General features: G+C 38.9%; 1 protein-coding gene across 1 annotated transcript in view; it reads left to right on the top strand.

Moving 5' to 3' along the window:
- STK3 (serine/threonine kinase 3) overlaps positions 1 to 20,859 on the top strand; it is a 278,273-nt gene that overhangs the window by 27,775 nt on the left and 229,639 nt on the right. The window contains exon 4 of the mRNA XM_024215812.3: positions 1,038 to 1,152. Within this exon, the coding sequence (XP_024071580.1) occupies positions 1,038 to 1,152 (115 nt within the window). The remainder of the gene's footprint in view (positions 1 to 1,037; positions 1,153 to 20,859) is intronic.

Raw genomic sequence — 20,859 nt, 5'->3', positions numbered from 1 at the left:
ATACAGGAAGACTTGCAAGTAAACAGACCCATTACAACCAAGTATCTTGGTTAATGGGAGCCATCAAGGTTCCAAGCCACCATTAATGGCCCACACTTTGCATAATTACAATAGGACCTCAGAGTTATATTTCATATTCCTAGATCATAACCTTTGCAAAGATATATTACATGGCATATCTAGCATAAAACATATTTCAGTGATGTCATATTTACACTCATAAGCATATTTCTATAAAGCATTAAGGGGGGCAACGTCACACCCCTAATTCATTAAGCATTCCAGTTACAGGGACTGCTTCCCTTTCTAATTGGAGGCACTTGTTTATATTCTACCGGAGTCCCTTGTGCCTTTGGCCCCTGAGCTCAGGGGAGGATTTATGTCCTTTTTTTGATACGTTGATGAATGGAAATACAACATGCACAATTTATGGCACTATATAAATAACAGTCTTCCGTTAAAACTTAATATGGAAAATGCACTTAGAGTTCCATAAATATTTCTATAGCAAAACGTTAGACTGAACAATATTCAGGTAGCTATTCAGGTTTGTTTTTGAAATAGACTCCTGCAGGTTGTGTGGAAAAAAAGGGGAAATTTAGAACGATTGCTACGCTGTCCACTCAACACTGGAAAGAGAGAAAAAGAAGAAGGCTCCTGAAGATAGTGAAAAGGGGAATAGACTTTTCCCAAGGAAAAGGGGAGTGAAGAAGGTGCTTCCCCTTCATCAGAAAGCAACTGGTGATTGGGGAGGTCTTTGTATTTATTTGAGGGGTGTGGGAGTATTGTAGGTCATTCTACAGGTGCCTCCATCATTTTGGTTAAACAACCAAACTTCTAGAAGTCTAACCAGGCCTTTTTGAGGCCTTGATTAAGGTAATCCCACCATGACCTAAAATTCACTCAAATGCACCACGCAATCTTTGGCTGTCCTAGTGACTCCCCAATTCTCATCTTATTAGAACTGACCCTGGATATTTTTTCATTGTTGATGATTATTAATATATGAATCTCAACTGTTTTGTGTTTATATTTAGTCCCTATGTTGTCAAGTACTATGGCAGCTACTTTAAGAACACAGATCTATGGATTGTTATGGAGTATTGTGGAGCTGGCTCTGTCTCGGACATAATTAGATTACGGAATAAAACAGTAAGTTCTCTTTTCTATGTGTATTTTTTTGTATTGTTGTTTTATTATAACTTTTAGTCTTAAGTAATCTGACTAAGAGAAAAGATTCGCCTAGAGGCTTTGTCTAACTCTAGGGGAATTTTTGAAGAGGGCTCAATCCTAAAGGCATGTCTACACTGTGCGCGCGCGCAAAAAAATGTTCTTAACTTGGGTTAGCAAACCCGAGTTAGCTAACTTGAGTTAAAATAGCAGTGAAGACATGGCAAGTTGGCTTTTAACTCATATTAGCAGCTCGAGTATGGGAGCCCAGGATTGAACTGCTAACCCAAGGTAAAAGCTGAGTTACTGGGTATGTCTACGCTGCAAAAACAAACAAGCAAAACACCACGTGGCAGTGAGTTTCAGAGCCTACGTCAACTGACTTGGGCTTGTGGGGCTAAAAATAGCACTGCAGACATTCCTGCTTAGGCTAGATCTTGGCGTCTGAGATCTGCCCCATTCACATGGTTTCATAGCCCAAGCTCTAGCCTGAGCGGGAACGTCTACACTGCTATTTTTAGCCCCGTAGTGTGAATCCTGTGAGCCTGAGTCAGTTGACGCGAGCTTTGAGACTTGCTGCCACAGTTTTTTGTTTTTGTTTTTTGCAGTATAGACATAGCCACTGTGTCTTCACTGCTATTTTAACCCTGAATTAACTAACTCAGGTTAGCTAAACTGGGTTGAGAACACTCTTTGCAGTGTAGACATGCCCTTAATATTGGGCACTCTTTATTTCATTGAGGCTAATGGGAATTGAAAGTTGTGATTAGAATCTATTAATCTATGAAACCTCTCAGGATGGGATCCCTCAAATATGGTATTTATTTCAGCTACACAAATATTGCCTCTTCATCTGCAAGATAGTATTCTAGATAACAAAATTCAGTTTATTTTCACTTGATAATTTTACTCATCTTAAAAGGACACTCGTGGCATAGTTTGTAGCTCTAAAATGTACAAATTTTTTCTCACTGATAGAAAGAACAAAAATTCCTCTTTACTCCTTCACCTCTCACATGCCATCCTGTAGGTACCTTGTTTAGGAGGTCGAGCTGTTGATTGGGCTCTGTTTTTTTCTCCCCGCTTCTTTCCCCAAAATTGATATTCCAGCATTTATTTTGACATCTTCCCGCACCATATATAACAAAAACATACATGGGGAGGAGAGGAATTATGGTGTTTTTGACCTATCAAGTACTCACTAGGTGCAGGCTAGCATTATCACCCAACCCCCTTCTCCCCCCCTCAATATTTTTCTTTTTCCTTTTATGGAAGCCACTAGGAGTTGTCTCTTTAGAATGACAAATGTCACATTACCTAGGTGCCATGTTTAGCTTAAAACTATTTTTTGTTATAAAATACTGTATGCAACACTTTATTAAAAGTGAAATCCCTTTGATGTTGAGTTTTTGCGAATACTCCTAGATCTCAACAATGGCCTATTTATGGTAGCAAAGGTTTTTCCCTGAAAAGCATCTGTACTCGGTGTTTTTTCTGAGTTACTGTTGAATAAATGTTGCCCAGACCTCCTGGCCTTTACGTCTTGTCCATTTTGTAAAGGGAGAATAGTACTTGGAACTGTTGTTTGAGTGTGTGTGGTGGTGTGTGAAGTTTTTTTTTTTTTAAGGGGTCTATTCTATTACATCATTGTAATTTGAAAGATGAATAAGTTGCTTTCTATTTCATGACTAGTAAATGGAACAGAAGGAGTTGCTCTAATTTGCTTCAATAGCCTAATTTTAAAATTGCCCTTAAAAGTATAATCTTCTTCCCCTCCCCCTATGCCCTTACCAGTAAATCATTTCAGGCTGTTTGAAAGAGTTTTAAGTAGTTTTAGTAAACCTACATGTAGTTATGATGTATTTAGTTAATCACATTTCCACTAAAATCAGTTTTAACTGTTTATGTTGTATAACCCTAAATGAAAAAGCTATTTACAATAGTACCTAAGGCAAGTTGTGTGTCCCATTAGTGGTTGCCATGATTTATAAGAATGAAACTACCTTATTTTTCTGTGTAATGATGGAGGAACAACAAGACAACTTATACTGTTGATTCTCTGGAACAGTAACTTGATTGCTGTATGACTTGATGGAAAATTTCTGACTACATATTACTGGAATAAGGCTGGCTAAATACTTCAGTGCTTTGTGGTTCACCTAAAATAAAGTTTGTTTGTGGAAACAATAAGTTGGAAACTTATTTTACTGTTTTTATATTTTCCACAAGAAATAAACCACTTCATTTAAAGAAGGGAGACAAGAGTTAATTCTTAGTTTGACAGATAGTGTATTAACTGCCCACTGCCATTCATAGTTATTTGCAGTACTGTTGTAGCTGTGTTGGTCCCAGGATATTACAGAGGCAGGGTTGGTGAGGTAATATCTTTTATTGGATGAACTTTTGTTGGTAAAGGAGACAAGTTTATCAGCTTACACAGAACTTTTCTTCAGGTCTGGGAAAGGCACTCAGGCTCTCGCAGCTAAATAAAAGGTGGAATGTATTGTTTAGCATAGGTAGTTAACACATATTGTAAAAGACACTGTAAAGTCAAAAGCTTGTCTCTTTCACCAACAGAAGTTGGTCCAATAAAAGATATTACCTCACCTATTTTCTCATTCGTAGTTATGTATTTTAGAATTTTCCTAGATCATCACCATAGTGTAAACAAATACAATGGTTGCTTCAGGAAAAACATTCTTAATTTAGTTGTTATAGGTGGAAAATAGATTAAGGTTTAACAGTCTCTGTAGCTGATTATCCTGTTCTCCCAAAAAACAACCAACCAACCTGTGAACAAGATAATGGAAGATGATGCAGTGAATTTTTTTTTTTTTTTTTTAATTTTTATTTAAAAATAGGTAAGAAAAAAAATGGAATTTTTTTAATATTTATAAAAAAAAAAAAAATCTCAAGACACTCATTCTTTGCCCTCGGTGCCTGTTTGTAAACTTAAAAATGTACCATATTATATACATTTATCTCCACCAAATCCTTTCTACCCTCAGCCCACCCCTTTGTAAAAAGACTGAGCAGAAAGATTTGGGCTTTGCAGCATGTCAAGAAGGTTACAAATCTTGGCTCAGCCCTGTATGATCAGAAGTATGGGAAACAAATTCCAAAATTGAGTACCCTTCAGACCCTTGTTAGCCACTCCCCTTTCATATCAAGGTGGTTCCAGCTCAAAAGAGAGGCAGCCTCTCGGGTAATGAAGTCCCAAAACATCTATTGCTTTATAGGGTAAGCCAACTCCTGGAATCCCTCCCAGAAGTTTATTGGAAGCTAGTATATATCCAGGAGAAGTAGTGTAATGTGCTCTCAATATGCAACTTCATTTAAGAGGGCCATGATAGTCTCCACTAGCTTCACATTTTGAATGGTCCCAAGGTGTGACCCTGTGTATTATTCTGAGATGACAAAGGTATGGCTAGCTTTATCAAGGCTCACATCAGAGGGAAAAGGGCACTCTTTTCCATAGGCGCTGATGAAGGGGAAAGTGCACATGATCACAACCATCATTTGGTGTTCCAAGATGTAATAAAGCAATCAGGTTGCACACCTCTGTTACTCTCCCTCCGTTACAGGTGCCATTGTAAGTTTTAACTGTTTTCACCAGGCCAACAACATTATAACTTTCCTGTCTGGATTAATTTGTAACCAGCTAGTTCTCATCCAAACCCATAGTTAATGTAGCCACTGGGTAACTTATTCCATTGTTTTATCAGATCAGACATGATGGAGATGAGAGTTGTCATGCTGAATACACTGCAGCCTATGGGCTTGTCTACACTATCATGCAAGGTCAATCTAAGATACGCAACTTCAGCTACGTGAATAGTGTAGCTGAAGTTGACGTACTTAAATCTACTTACCGCGGTGTCTTCACTGCGGTAAGTCGACAGCTAATGCTCTTCCGTCGACTCTGCTTGCGCTTCTCGTTCTGGTGGAGTACCGGAGTCGACGGGAGAGCGCTCAGTGGTCGATTTATGGCATCTATACTAGACGCCATAAATCGACGCCTGCTGGATCGATCACTGCCCATTGATCCGGTGGGTAGTGTAGACAAGCCCTAAGTCTCCTCACTAACCGTATCAGCATCCTCAAACAGAAATAATGGTGGTACCACTAAACCCCTGTGGTATCCTGCAGGAAAGAATCCTTTGGGCAAAGGAATCCACAGCCAATGGCTTGTTTTTTTCAGAAAGCTAAGAGTGTCTCCTTCCACCAACTGCTGTAGTTCACAAGCAAAGGAACAATATTAAAGCTGCTGACCAATCTAAAATCAGCACAGATTCTCTCTTTTTCCGTTACTTGGAGATCATCCACTAGTATAACTGGTGCAATCTCATATCCAGTCCTGTAAACCTATAAACTGGGGTCAAGGAAACCAGAGGACTGCAAAAATCAAAACAAACAAAAAGCCCCACCCACATTAATTTTTCCACCACAACCTTTTCATGAACTTCCCCAAAATGAAGACTATATAGATTGTTAGCATCAAAATTGGCTTCTTGAGCACTGGCTTCACAGTAGCTGTAAGAGCTACTTGCACTCTGCCCTTCCATAGGGAAATGTTGACAGTCTTAATCAAGGAGGAACCAACCATTTTCCCTACTGACCTTCACCAGCCCGGAAGGTCATGGGTCCAGCTTACAGGTTGTAGCAGAAAGCTACTTCAGTACCTCTTTAACTTCAGTGAGCAATACTGGCTGAAATTCAGAAGACTAATTCATTGCTCCCTCAAGACAGTGTTCCATTTCTACAGAAGTAAGCAGTTTATTCTAAATTCAGGCAATTTTTATTTGCCAAGTAATATGGAAAATTTTGAGGGGAAGAACTCAACTCTGTAACTGTGATGAGACAGCTAGGCTTGACCAAGCTATTGGCCACTAAGGATGGTATTTTTCTGTATTGGAATTCCTTTGGTAGGGAAAAAAAAACTATATAACTGGTTGCAGTCTGCATGAGATTTCTGTCACTGGTGTTGTGGCTGTCTCTTCTCTCACTTGATTTGTCTTTTCTGGGAACCATGGTGAGGATGGAGCTTGTGCAGAGGGCATTTAGGGGCCACTGTTTCAATAGTGGATGACCGAATACTACTATAAAGCTTACCAAAACCATGAATAGGTTGTTTTTCTGAAAGATCACTGTTATCTGTCATGGCTGCCTGGAAACTCAATGTGTGATGTGTCCTGGATGGAAGCTGGAGACATGTAGGTAAGTATAGCGGTCAGTAGGTTTCCGGTATAGGGTGGTGTTTATGTGACCATCACTTATTTGCACTGTACCACTGACCGCTATACTTACCTATGGAAACCTACTGACCGCTATATTTACCTACATGCTTCCAGCTTCCATCCAGGACATCCACCCTGATTGAATGGGCCCTGTCAACACTGTGAGGTAACTCCCTTCTCCTCATGTGTCAGTATAATAATGCCTGCATCTGTAATTTTCACTCCATGCATCTGAAGAAGTGGGTTTTTTACCCACTAAAGTTTGTGCCCAAATAAATCCCTTAGTCTTTAAGGTGCCACCGGACTCCTTGTTGTTTTTGTGGATACAGACTAACACGGCTACCCCCTGATACTTAAGATCCAGAGTGTGTCCAGCCTTATGAATGGAGCCTGTGACTGCCTGGGACAGTCCAGTAATTGTAATGGGGGCTGTGAAATTCTTAGCCAATCCACAGGTAACATCCCCTACATTGAAATCCTCAGGCACTGACAATTTGGCTATTCCAGATTTGATCCTGTGGGCTAGAATCACTTTAAATGCTGACAAAACCCATAGTAAAAAAAAACCCTAAGAAAGAATGCAGGTCATTGGGAGCTTTCTTCAAATAAGATATTCAGTATGTGGCCCTCTGTTGGAAGCTGGGAAACCTGTTTTCCCCTGTATGATTGCCTTATTTTCTGACTTTAAAATGTTAATTTTGTAAGAGTGTGAAAACTTTTTATAGTTGCAAGGCTAATGTTGGTAAAATTGCATATGGTGAAGTACCTAGGTACTAATTTGGCCAATGTCTCCGTAGTATCTGAGTGCTTATTGATGTGCTGTTTAAACTAAAATTTTGTTTAATTTATATGTATGATTAATAGCAAAGGCATTCGGTGGCATTTCCCAAACATCAGTGTAGTCCTCAGGCACCCATTCAAAAATATATTTAATATTATGCAATAGAATCACCTTTTTCTTAGTACAAGGTACTTAATTACTACAGAGCTGTCCTTCACTAGTCACGTAAGGAGTTACTATCAACTCCAAATTTGTCCCAAAGTTTAAATTTACTTAAAAACAAGCTTTTAGAAAACAAGACAAAAAGAAATATTTCCAGGTACAGAAAGATAGATAGATAGATAGATAGATGCCTAAATCTATCTATCTATCTATCTATCTATCTTTTTTACCCAAATGTAATCAATTTTCAAACAAATATACTTTTCAGTACTTACAATCCAAACAGTACAGAACCGACAATCCAAAACAAAATTAACTTAACTGATTTTCTTCATCCAAGCTCAGAAAAATGCACACAAAGTAAACAATATGTTAACAGTGATAAGTAAACTAAATCTTTAAAAAATTGCTTTTGCTAATCTGAGGTAGTTATTAATAACATGGTCAAGATATTTTACAATATAAGGATGCTATTCCTGAAAGACTTTTTGGTCACATAAATAAACTCATTGAAGTCTATAGGACTAATCTTGTAAATAAGAATTATTCATTAATAAGGTTTATAAGACCTGGCCCTACAATTTTTAGAAAAATTTAAAATTTATATATTGATGATATCATCCCTTAAACTCAATCACATTGTCTTTAAGAAGCCAATGGTGGAAGGTGCAGAGACACAGTGATGCTTAATTAGGCCCTATGGTGCAGGTCTGGGAAGTGCAGGACTGGGAAGATGGGCGTTAGCTGACTTTTTGAATTACTCCCTCCCAGTGTGTTTTTACTTCTCCACCCCCCTTTAAATCACCCTGTTCATCGTGAAACAAATCTATTTCCCCACTCTCCTCTCTCTCCCCCCGTCATGCATGCCTAGTTCAGATTAGTTTCTTACTTCACAATTACTCAGAACTAGAGCCCTGCAGTGGGACTGGGATCCTGCAGGTCCCACAGAACCTGGTTCCATAATAGTGGGGGCAGGTAAATGTACTTTTTTGCAGGTGGGATTGGGTGGGCAAAAAATACAGACTGCTGTAATTTGTGGGAAAACACTAAAACTCTCTTCAGTTTGTCATAAATAGAATTTCAGCAATGTAAAGCAAGTTTTTCTCTTTTTTTTTTAAATAAAGGTTTTAATACTTAAATTTAAATAAGGGATAGAAAGAGATTTGATGTCTATTGTAACAGGAGTTAAAGTATTTCTTTACATGGTTTAAGCAAGATTTGTTTTATTCTTTTAGTGGTAAAAATTGTGCCTGAATTTCATTTATATTATTATATATTATTATAATAATATATATTACCAACTATTTTTTTTTTTAGCAGCATGGGAGAATTTGTCTCTCTTGTGGAATTTGTGGGATCTAAGGTTTTTGCAGGTGTGAGTGGGATAAAAAATGCAAGAAACAATGTGAGAGCAAGTGAGAATCGGTATTGCGTGGTGGGATGGGACAGGAGTGGGATTAAAAAAAATAATCCCTCAGAGGGCTCTACTCAGAACTGTTGGCCTTTTAACATTGGTTGTCCTCCGTCCCCCATAGTTAATAGAAAAAAAGCATTTGAACAATTCAAAATGTACATGCACACACAAAAGAATTTCATGGATTAGACAAACACTGTAAGTAGCGGTTTGGAGAAATAGTCATATTTTGCTCCTAGTAAACATAATGATAACCCTTAATTCATTTAGCAATGTCATCCTTATGTATTAAAAAATTTAAGCTTACTGTGAATCAATGTCTATAATTTTGTGTGCAAAAATCGTTAGCATTTTAAACTTGAACATTTTAAATTAGGTAGCTCTTTGGATAAATATAGCTGTTTCGGATAGAGCAGTTTTGGCTTTTCAAATGCAAAATTGCAGTGTTGAGGGAGGCAGAATTATCATATCCCTCCCACCCCCATCAATAATCTCAATTGTATGGAGCTAAGAGCATAACTGTAGCTATCACTATAATTTAAAGTTCCCAAATAGCTTCATTGCACACATGGTCTGAATTTTGTTACCAGAAGTTCTTTTGAAGGGTATACTTGCTGATGGAACTTATTTTTCTAGTTTTTCCAAGGTGAACTTGACACTTGTGTATAGAATAATTGTCTTAGTTTTTGTTTTAATGTTTTATTCCATTAATGTGACCTAGATTTTGAGTTTACCTTCACCTGAAATAAATCTAGGAATCACTTCAGATGCTTCCTGGTATTGGAACAGAGTGTTCTGAAAGTGGCTAATGATGGAACACCATCTTTGACCTAAGAAGGAGACCTATTCAAATTTCTTTGAACCAGAAATTAGTTTGACATGGTATATTAAAAACTAGGTTAAGTGTTTTCAAATGGTTCCCTAACAAGAGCCAGTTGGCACTACCCTGCTGTACAGCAGCCCTTTCAGAATGTATTAATATATTACATATAAAAAACTTTTTAAAAGAACATTATTAAGGTTGAAAATTCAAGCACTCAAGAGTTAGGAAATGCCAGAATTAAAGTTGCCTGTTCATCTCTGTTACTATGCATTACGTTACAGTCTTTAATTACATGATCACATACCTATTTTTTTCCATGGGATACCTGCCTCATTCAGTGCCAGGATGGACCTGCTGTGGGGATAAATCAGGGTTGTGTAATGAAGGAGACTGTTGTCTGTAGGATGCTGATCATTTGTTGCTGAAGTTGGAAGATAAGAGTTTGCAGAAAGAGAAAAGATGGTCGTATGGTTGAGGCACTTGAATGCTGTGCTGGAGAATTGGATTCTGTGCTTGCCTGTGATGCAAGTCGAGTCACTTAAACCAAATTTTTCACAGGTGGTCTTTAGTTGTGAATTTCTCGTTTTCTGGATGCCTGACTTGAGACCCTGAGGACTGATTTGTGGAAGTGCTGAGGACTCACAGCTGCCACTAAAGTTAGTGGGGGCTATGCTTTGAACTATAACATGCATATGATCCTAACTACTCTGAAAAGTCAGTTCATAGGTGTCTGTAACTGGGCACCCAAAATTACTGGATACTTTTGATTTTAATCTCTCTGCTTCGGTTTGCTATCTGTAAAATGAGAATAATAATACAAGTCTCTCATCTCACAGAGATGTTGTTAAAATAAGTTCATTAATATTTTCAATATTCAGATATTCAGGTACTATAGTGATGATTGCCATAGAAAAGCTCATGAGGAAATGAATAATTCTGTCTTCAAAGTAGGATTTGAATAGTGTGCAGTAAATAAGGCTGTGGGCCCCCCCTGAATAATGAGGAGAAAACAAAATATTGAATAGCTGCTCATTAAGTGAGCACTGTCCATTCTGTGCACTGAATGAGGCAGAGGTCCTGTGGGGAAAAATCATATGACTTATGAAATTAAAGACAGTATACATATACACAAGGAAGCTGAATTTTGGTTGTGCAGACAACCTTAATTCTGACATTTCCTAACTTTTGAAAGCTTCACTTTGCAACCTTAAAATGTTTTTAATATACTTTGCTTTTTGTGTTTAAAAATTTCCTAGGTTTTAAAAATAGCAAACTGAAAATACAGAAATTCCATCATGCTGCATCATATTGACACCCATATGGGTCATCAGTTTGGTTGGAACCTTTAGTTCTACCACACAGACCTCTGCCTCTTGAGCTAATAGAGTAACTGATAGCAATAGTAAGTTTATCATCTATGTCAACCAACATTGGAGGAGGATGAGACACACTTTGTTAGTGGATTTCATAGGTATTTGATGATGAGAGAGGAATGGTGAGACTCAGGAATCTTGGTTTCCATTCCAAGCTCTGGAGGGGAATTTGCCTTAATGGTCACCAAGTGTCTTCTGTTTGTTCCACCGAGGACTGAGTCCTTCTGCCCCTTTTACTTCAACCTGTCCCTGTCTCATTCTTCTTGCCTATCCAGTTCTAGTCTCCACTCCTCAGGATTCTCATCCCAGTTCCAGTTGCCTTATCCAGCCAGTACTCATCTCTCCCTCCTGGCTGTCTGTCCAAGTCCCAGTTTTCTTCCTGGATCCCCAGTCTCTCCCAATTCCCAGTCACAGTTTCTCTCCTTCCCTTCTCTTCTAGTCCTACACTAACCAGAGACCTTGTCCTAATCTACTTCTTTCTCTCCCCCTGGTCCAGCTTCTGTCTCCTCTGTTTTTGAATCAGGCAGCTTCCTCCACATTCCTGGGTGCTGGAATACATGTCACGTAGAGCTCTCAGTTGCAGTGCTCACCTCCACTCTTGCCCAGAGCAGGTGGTTGCAACAATTACAGGGAAAGTCTGGCTTCACTCTATAGCTCTGGTTTGGAACACATTCAGTGACTCTGTGGGGCTGGCTCAAGTGCAGTCCAGTCATGCTTGGGAGCTGTGAAGGTACAGAGCATCTTTGGAGATTTTTAGCTGCTAAAAACTGAAACACTCTCTACTGAGTATGTGCAAACTGCAGTTTTTCTCCCCAAAGGTTTATAACTTGGCCAAATTTGGGTGGATTTTCACAGGGATGGTGAAGGGCACTTCTCTTGACCCAAGGCCACCCTGTGCCAAATTTGAAGGCCCTGCTCGAAAGCATGGGGGGAGGGGGAGTGGGGGGGAAGGGAGTAAAGGGAGGGAAGGGAAGGAGCAATGCTAAAGCTTCTTAAAGAAACAGTCACAACAATTTTTAACATGAGCAAAACAATTTATTTTTCCATAGCCTAGTTCTCAGAAAGGACGGAACTGTTTTGACTGAGATTATTATTATTTTTTTTTAAATTCAGCCTGTGGCAGACACCTGGCATGTAAAATTTCAGTCCAAATGGTTAAAGTTTGACAAAGTTATAAACCCAGTGAAAAGAGGATCTTATAACGGGAAGTGTTGGGTACCCTTAATAATAGGTAGTGATACTAGGCCCTGCTTATAATACTGGTTAATTAGAAGAGAATCTTTATAAACGAAATTTTTGAGATGTCAGTTGCTGAATATTACTGAGGTGGGGAAAGGGAAGAAAACCAACAGAAGAGAGTGATGGGGGAGACCTTCACAAAGTTCTCCTCATGGAGTTTTCATCAAGCTGTTTCATGCAGTGTTGGAGTTTTGTGAGATTAGATTTTTTTTTTTTTTGCACTCTCACCAGAAGAAAAGATTTCTCTGTCCCCCTCACCTTCTCCAACTCCTCTAGATCCAAGGTCTGCATGGATTGCGGGAGTTGGGAGGTCTATAAGACACAAGCGTCTCTCCTTTTGGAATGCATTTTTGTGTGTGAAATAATAATGTAGTTGCTGTCACATGAGCAGTTTATGCAAATAGCAATGAGTTAATTTGCCTATTTGCAAATATGTTTCATACAACCATAAAGTTTGTTTTTTATTAAAAATGCTTTTTTGTATTTAGAGTTAATGAAAGGTCACAGTGCTGGCAAATACAGTTCTTTTATCTGCAGGCTGAGAAGCCGAGACATACTGCCCTATTAGCTTATCTCAACCCTGGTCTGGATAGGATTTCCACTGGGCCTTGCTGTCACTACACAATATTATTGTTAAAATATTACTGTGAAGAGTGGAATTAACTGTCCTGATGCTGACCACATCTTTGTGTGGACAAGGACAAGCCATGTGCATTATTGTGTCATGTAATCATGGTTAAATGGTATGTTTAAGTCTCAGACCTCCCCTGTGGCTTAACCATGTCAGGCTGACATAGTGCTGAACAGGACTTGTCCTTTTCTATATTAATTGCAAAGTTGTGGTTAGCCTCTGCTTAGCTAATTTGATACTTCACAGTTGTGGTCTACAATGATCAAACTTGATATTGAAGACAAGCTCTAGGAGTAGCAGAGGGAGTCTAGTCTCCATGTTTCATTCCGTTTTTGGCCTCTCCATGCAAAACTCTTGTGTGCCAAGTGCTATGGTGAATTTGTGATGTGAGAGCTGGAAATGACCTCCACCAAACTCATTTCATATAGTGGCCAGCAGATATATATTAGATGGAGACAGCTTTCACTCTTCCCTGATCTGTGCTGGATTCAAACTGCTGAACTACAGGTGGAAAGCTCTATAGCTCATTAGCACTGTCCTAAGTATCCTATCCCCTAAAATGTGCTAACTTGAGGGGGTCTGATTTTATGTATATAAATACAATAACATACAAAATACCTTATGATTGAAAAGTCTAATACTCAAATCCCAGAATTAAATGCTCATGCAGCCTGTATATCCACAAGGGAGTAGAACTATTTTTAGTTATGTGCTCATTGCTATTTATTTTCCACATGACCATGCCTCATTCACTGCTCGTGGTGGATGGTGCTCTGGGAATGAGGCAGCTGTGTAATGTCTTTCTCTCTGCATCACTCAATTCATGATCCTATGCCTAATTTACTTCTTATATATGTATTATTAGTATTAATAAATAATAATAATAATTAATAATTTCTTCATGGTTTTCTTTATTGCTCTCATCACCGTATTATCCGAGTGCCTTATGATTATCTTCACAACACTCCTGTAAAGTAGGGAAGTATTATCTTCCATTTACAGATAGAGAACTAAAGTATAGGAAGATGTAGGCCAAATTTTTCAAAAGTGTATATTGATTTTGAATATTGATTGGGTGCCCAATTGGAGACAGGTAGGGCCGGATTTTTTTATAGGTGTTGACTTCATTTACAGTTGTGAGTGTTCAGAACTTCTGAAAAATCAAGCCCGGTCTCAAGCTGGTCACCTAGAAAACGAGGCACCTGCAAGTAATGACTGATTCTGAAAAGTCTGGTCTGAGGGAAGTTTGTGGCAAAGCTAGGGCTAGAATCCCATTCTCACTGGTTTCAATCCAGTGCTATAACCACAACAACACTAATTCTCTTCCTGTAGCTCCTTGCCTCATGTGTTACCTGCATTACAACTTTCACAGTGAAAGAGACAGGGGTCTTGCAACAATGGCTTTTTAGCCATGTACCCCTGCCTCATTCACTGTCCTTCCTGCCTACTGAATGAGGCAGGGGTCCTGTGGGAGAAAAATAGTATTTGACTTTGGTGAGACTTTGTAATAATGAATATGCACAGAAAGTGGAATTAAGGGTGCATGGGCATCCATGCCTAACCAGCCAAGCATATCTTCAGGGTCCATTCTCCTAAGAGATATGTTACACCTGAACTTAGTGCATGTTTGTCTGATCCACCAGAATATTCAGTTTGACCAGAGCTGGCTGGCATAATAGTTGCCATTGGTCTGTATGGTGGCTATAGTGTTGGCCCACTTTAGCTTTCTGAATTACACCTCTACCTCGATATAACGCTGTCCTCGGGAGCCAAAAAATCTTACCGCGTTATAGGTGAAACCACGTTATTCATAGATTCATAGATTCTAGGACTGGAAGGGACCTCGAGAGGTCATCGAGTCCAGTCCCCTGCCCGCATGGCAGGACCAAATACTGTCTAGACCATCCCTGATAGACATTTATCTAACCTACTCTTAAATATCTCCAGAGATGGAGATTCCACAACCTCCCTAGGCAATTTATTCCAGTGTTTAACCACCCTGACAGTTAGGAACTTTTTCCTAATGTCCAACCTAGACCTCCCTTGCTGCAGTTTAAGCCCATTGCTTCTTGTTCTATCCTTAGAGGCTAAGGTGAACAAGTTTTCTCCCTCCTCCTTATGACACCCTTTTAGATACCTGAAAACTGCTATCATGTCCCCTCTCAGTCTTCTCTTTTCCAAACTAAACAAACCCAATTCTTTCAGCCTTCCTTCATAGGTCATGTTCTCAAGACCTTTAATCATTCTTGTTGCTCTTCTCTGGACCCTTTCCAATTTCCACATCTTTCTTGAAATGCGGTGCCCAGAACTGGACACAATACTCCAGCTGAGGCCTAACCAGAGCAGAGTAGAGCGGAAGAATGACTTCTCGTGTCTTGCTCACAACACACCTGTTAATACATCCCAGAATCATGTTTGCTTTTTTTTGCAACAGCATCACACTGTTGACTCATATTTAGCTTGTGGTCCACTATAACCCCTAGATCCCTTTCTGCCGTACTCCTTCCTAGACAGTCTCTTCCCATTCTGTATGTGTGAAACTGATTTTTTCTTCCTAAGTGGAGCACTTTGCATTTGTCTTTGTTAAACTTCATCCTGTTTAACTCAGACCATTTCTCCAATTTATCCAGATCATTTTGAATTATGACCCTGTCCTCCAAAGCAGTTGCAATCCCTCCCAGTTTGGTATCATCCGCAAACTTAATAAGCGTACTTTCTATGCCAATATCTAAGTCGTTAATGAAGATATTGAACAGAGCCGGTCCCAAAACAGACCCCTGCGGAACCCCACTCATTATGCCTTTCCAGCAGGATTGGGAACCATTAATAACAACTCTCTGAGTACGGTTATCCAGCCAGTTATGCACCTACCTTATAGTAGCCCCATCTAAATTGTATTTGCCTAGTTTATCGATAAGAATATCATGCGAGACCGTATCAAATGCCTTACTAAAGTCTAGGTATACCACATCCACAGCTTCTCCCTTATCCACAAGACTCGTTATAATGAACTTGCTTTGATCCGCCGGAGTGCGCAGCCCCACCCCCCCGGAGCACTGCTTTACCGCGTTATATCAGAATTCGTGTTATATCGGGTCGCGTTATACTGGGGTGGAGGTGTATTTTATATTAATGCTGAAGGGTTCAAAATTGCTTCACAGCTGCTTCAGGAATGGCAGATGGTACCCACCCAAGTGGACAAGAAGTGCACAGCACACTGTACACAAGCATGGGGAAAGGAAAATGGTGATCAAAGATACCAGGCAAATGATTGTGCCTCAGGATCATTAGTGTCTACACAGAGAAACCAGCTCAGTTTTTTAACTTTCAGCTGGAAGATCCCCACACAGAGGTCGTACTTAGCCGATTAATTTACTTACCTAGCTGGAAACAATTAAAAACAGAGCTATCTTTTCTATGCTTTTAACTTTTGTTTCTGTGTGGAGATTTTTTATTTTGGACTTGAAGATTAGAAAATGAAGCCACTTCTTCTAGTTTGACAACAAAGATGGAACGATGAGATTTAATGAAAACAGTGAAAATTTCTCATGATAAAGATTTGCTTATTTCATTTTACATATCACCCTTAAAGTTAATAGTTTATATTTTCCCCTAAGATTTCATGTTCTTTTTTCTGTTACTAATTTAATTTATGCTTGGGTCATGAGGATTCAGATATTTTTCCCTATGGCTAATAATTTTGGAAGATTGGGGGAAGGGAGCATATTGTAAAATAAACACAGAAGCACAAATACTGTTATTTTATATTCTATTCAAATTTTGTTTTTCTCAGCTATACTGCTGGTTCATTCATACCCTCTTTTCCTTATCTCAAATGTTTCTAAAATGAGTGCTGGCTGGTTGGAGAGCTCCTTTTTGCCCACTTGCTCTTGGGTTAAAAACCAAAGTAAATCAGTTTTACTTTATAGGAAGAATTTGACTAACTCCTGTTCCCTTTGTTGCATGCTGTGGCTCTTTAAGCAATGGCAATAGTTATATGCCAACATAAAAATATCAAAAATAATGCATAGGAATATAGAGCACAGGACAGTACTTTATGCAGGCAACAGCTTTTTACTCTGAAAAGCCAAACTACGGCCCTCGTGTTGGGCTCTCTGACACCCTTTACAGGCTGGCTCTCTCTGTGTGCGTGGGGCTTTGGAACTGATCCCCCCACAAGGGCATACTGTCAGTAGCATAAGGCTGGTGGCTTCCCTCATAGCCCCTGGCATGAAAAGGAGTGGTGTAGGAGAGGGAGGAGGCATGGTTGGAGCATATTGTGCGCCAACTTTTCTGGTCTGCTAGACGGCTCTGTGGGGAGCTGTTGCATAATGGCTTGTCTTTGTGATGGGGTAATGTAGACTAATGGGAAGGTGATTTATAAAGCACATTAGTGTGTTGTGTATTAACTAGGGCTGTCAATTACAGTTAACACGTGATTAACTTAAAAAATTACGGGAGATAATGCTACCCACTTCTTATTTACAATGTCACCAGAAAGGGAGAACAGGCATTCGCATGGGACTTTTGTAGCCGACATTGCAAGGTATCTACGTGACAGATATGCTAAACATTTGTATGCCCCTTCATGCTTTGGTCATCATTCTAGAGGACATGCTTCCATGCTGATGACGCTCGTTTAAAAAAAATGCGTTCATTAAATTTGTGGCTGAACTCCTTGGGGGAGAATTGTATGTCTCCTGTTCTATTTTACACTCATTCTGCCATATATTGCACATTATAGTAGTCTCGGATGAAGACTTAGCACATGTTCATTTTAAGAACATTTTCACTGCAGATTTGACAAAACGCAAAGAAGGTACCAATGTGAGATTTCTAAAGATAGCTACAGAACTCAACCCAAGGTTTAAGAATCTGAAGTGCCTTCCAAAATCTGAGAGGGACGAGGTGTGGAGCATGGTTTCAGAAGTCTTAAAAGAGCAACACTCCGACGCGGAAACTACAGAATCTGAACCACCAAAAAAGAAAATCAACTTTCTGCTGGTGGCATTTGACTCAGATGATGAAAATGAACATGTTTCAGTCCGCACTGCTTTGGCTTGTTATTGAGCAGAACCCATCATCAGCATGGATGCATGTACTCTGGAATGGTGGTTGAAGAATGATGGGACATATGAATCTTTAGTGCATCTGGCATGTAAATATCTTGTGATGCATGGCACTGTTGTAGCCGCCGAACACCTGTTCTCACTTTCAGGTGACATTGTGAACAAGAAGCGGACAGCATTATCCCCTGCAAATGTAAACAAACTTCTTAGTCTGAGCAATTGGCTGAGCAAGAAATAGGACTGAGTGGACTTGAAGGCTCTAAAGTTTTACATTGTTTTATTTTTCAGTGCAGTTATTTTTTGTACATAATTCTACATTTGTAAGTTCAACTTTCATGAAAAAGAGATTGCACTACAGTACTTGTATTAGGTGAATTGAAAAAGACTATTTCGTTTGTTTTTTGTAGTGCAAATATTTGTAATCAAAAATAAAGTGAGCCCTGTATATTTTGTATTCTGTGTTTATAATAGATTTGAAAATGTGGAAAACATCCAAAAATATTTAAATAAATGGTATTCTATTATTGTTTAACAGTGCGATTAATTGCAATTAATTTTTTTAATCGCTTGACAGCCCTAATATTAACTGGTGTGGTAGACCTCGCTGGTGCCCACTAAAGTTTCCTAGTGTGCTTTAATATATTACTGTTTCAAACAGCACTAAGTTATAACTTCCCAAAAAGTAAAAGGCCATAGAATATAATATACTTGCTTGGAAAAGATGAATTATGTATTTGTTATAGAACTGAAAATGCTTGGTGTAGAACAAGATGTATGGATGAAAGCAATCTCTGTTCCAAAGAGCTTGCAATATAAAGTCCTGATCCTGCGTTTTTTCTGCATTAGGTAGACCTTTGCGCCTGCATAGAGTCCTACTGAAGTCAATGGGATTTAAGGTGGAACTGCCTTCAGATTCATGGCCTATAAGAAAGGCCTAGAGAAGATGGGATGTATTTAGGGTGACCAGATGTCCCGATTTTATAGGGACGGTCCCGATTTTTGGTCTTTTTCTTATATAGGCTCCTATTACTCCCCACCCCCTGTCCCAATTTTTCACACTTGCTGTCTGGTCACCCTAGATGTATTATAAAATCCAAATGAGGAAATAACTTTACAGCGAAGGAGAGTTTAAAGGGGATCTGAAGGAAGATATCAGTCAACTAAAGTATTCATTATCCCTTCAGGGCTAAAATATTTGGGAATTATTCTCTCTCTATATTCTATAATATATGGCCTATATATTTCAAAAAGTTAGAACTGAATTATTCAAATAGGCTACGTTTCAGCTAATCCTGCTAAAACAGAATGGATTAGCTGAAAATACTAGTACAATTTTGTTCTTTGCTGTACCTCCCAAGAATACAAAGTAACTAGTGGTGACCCTTTAACATCTGCCTTTTTATAGACTATTTTGTGTGCTGAATAAGAATAGAAAGTGTGTGTGTATAAAAGTCAAAGTTGCCATGGTTAAATGATACTAAATTCATGGGTCTCTGAAATGAAGTTTTTAACATAGCATGCCTGTGGGTTTAGGAGCATGTCTAGTGCAGAATTGCATATATATAGGATATAGATGTATTAAATAAAGGTAATCTGCATTAATTCACTATTGAGATTGATATTTTAATTGAACAAAAATAAAGAAAATCAGCAACCTTAACTCCTTCAAAGACACTATAATAGGTTCTTTCATTGTGTGTTAATGCAACAGTGACCAATGTGACATTAGTACTATTCAATATATAATGCTCTATCACATACGGGAAAGTGAGTATACCTAATGCTGCTATTTCAGGAACACTGCAAATAAATTATGTAGTGTTTAAAAGGTACCTTTTTTCAATACTCTTCAATGCTCTCTTTGTATTGTTAGGCTATGTCTACACTACAGATCCTATACTGACATAGCTCCCTACTGCACTCACAAAAGGAATTTTTCTGCTGGTGTAGGAATACCCACTCCCAAAATGACTTTAGCTGTGCTGACAGAAACACTCTTCTGTCGGCGGAGTTGTGTTGATCAGGGGTGTATTTTTCCCCCCTCACATTCCTGACTGACCTAGCTATGCCAATATAACTTTTAAGTGTAGACCAAGCCACAGTTGACCATATTTAGACCTGGTATAAGCAGGAGCAGCTCCCACTGAAGCCTCTGGACCAAATTTAGAGGTGACAAATGTTAATATAAGTTAGATGGCTGCACACATTTGTCAGAAAAGGAAGTGTAAATGGGTGTAATTTATATGCCAAAGACTGGAATGGGTATGTAGCACATAAATCAGCTTAACAAAAAGTTGTAAAATAAAGCAAAACCCCCATCTCTTTCCTCCTCCTTTCCAATACAATCTCTCCCATATTCTCCTTGTATGGTGTGTAGACTACACATGCTTATGTCTCCTTTTCTGACCACTTTATATATCTCTGACATGTTATTTACACCACCATTTGCATTGCCACTGTATTTTGCCCAGTAAATTGTGAATTCATGTAATACAAGAGGCCTTTTTTCCTAGATGTCCTTCTACTCAGACTTTTATCTTACACTTGACATGAGATTCCCCCTTTCTCTTGGCTCCCAACCAGTTAAGCAACTTTACTCTATCAAGGAGAGAGGAAGATCAGGAAAGTTATACCAAATAACTTTTCTTGTTGAGTCATGCATAACCGCCTGCTTTCAATTTCCAAACTCTCTCCAAAATCCTGTCAAGTGCCACAGCAGTCAGCATAAAGGAGGAGCACTAAAAAAGGCTTTGGGCTGTATGACCTGCTGAGCAAAAAAAGCAAAAATAATTCTTAAGGACTGTTAAGCTTGATGTTAGACCAGGTGTATGAAACATGGTGCAGAAGTACTAACTAATCCCTAGTGAACAATGAGTTAACTCTACTTCAGTTTTCACCTTCACTTGCAAATGAAAAGGGTAGTAAAAGTGATTGAGAAGGGTAAGCTCCATACTCAGAAT

The sequence above is a fragment of the Terrapene carolina genome, unplaced genomic scaffold, assembly GCF_002925995.2.
Source record: "Terrapene carolina triunguis isolate 2854851 unplaced genomic scaffold, T_m_triunguis-2.0 Scaffold58, whole genome shotgun sequence".
NCBI classification, from domain to species: Eukaryota; Metazoa; Chordata; order Testudines; family Emydidae; genus Terrapene; species Terrapene triunguis.
The sequence above is the reverse complement of the archived record's forward strand: the minus strand, read 5'-3'. Positions and strand labels throughout refer to the sequence as shown.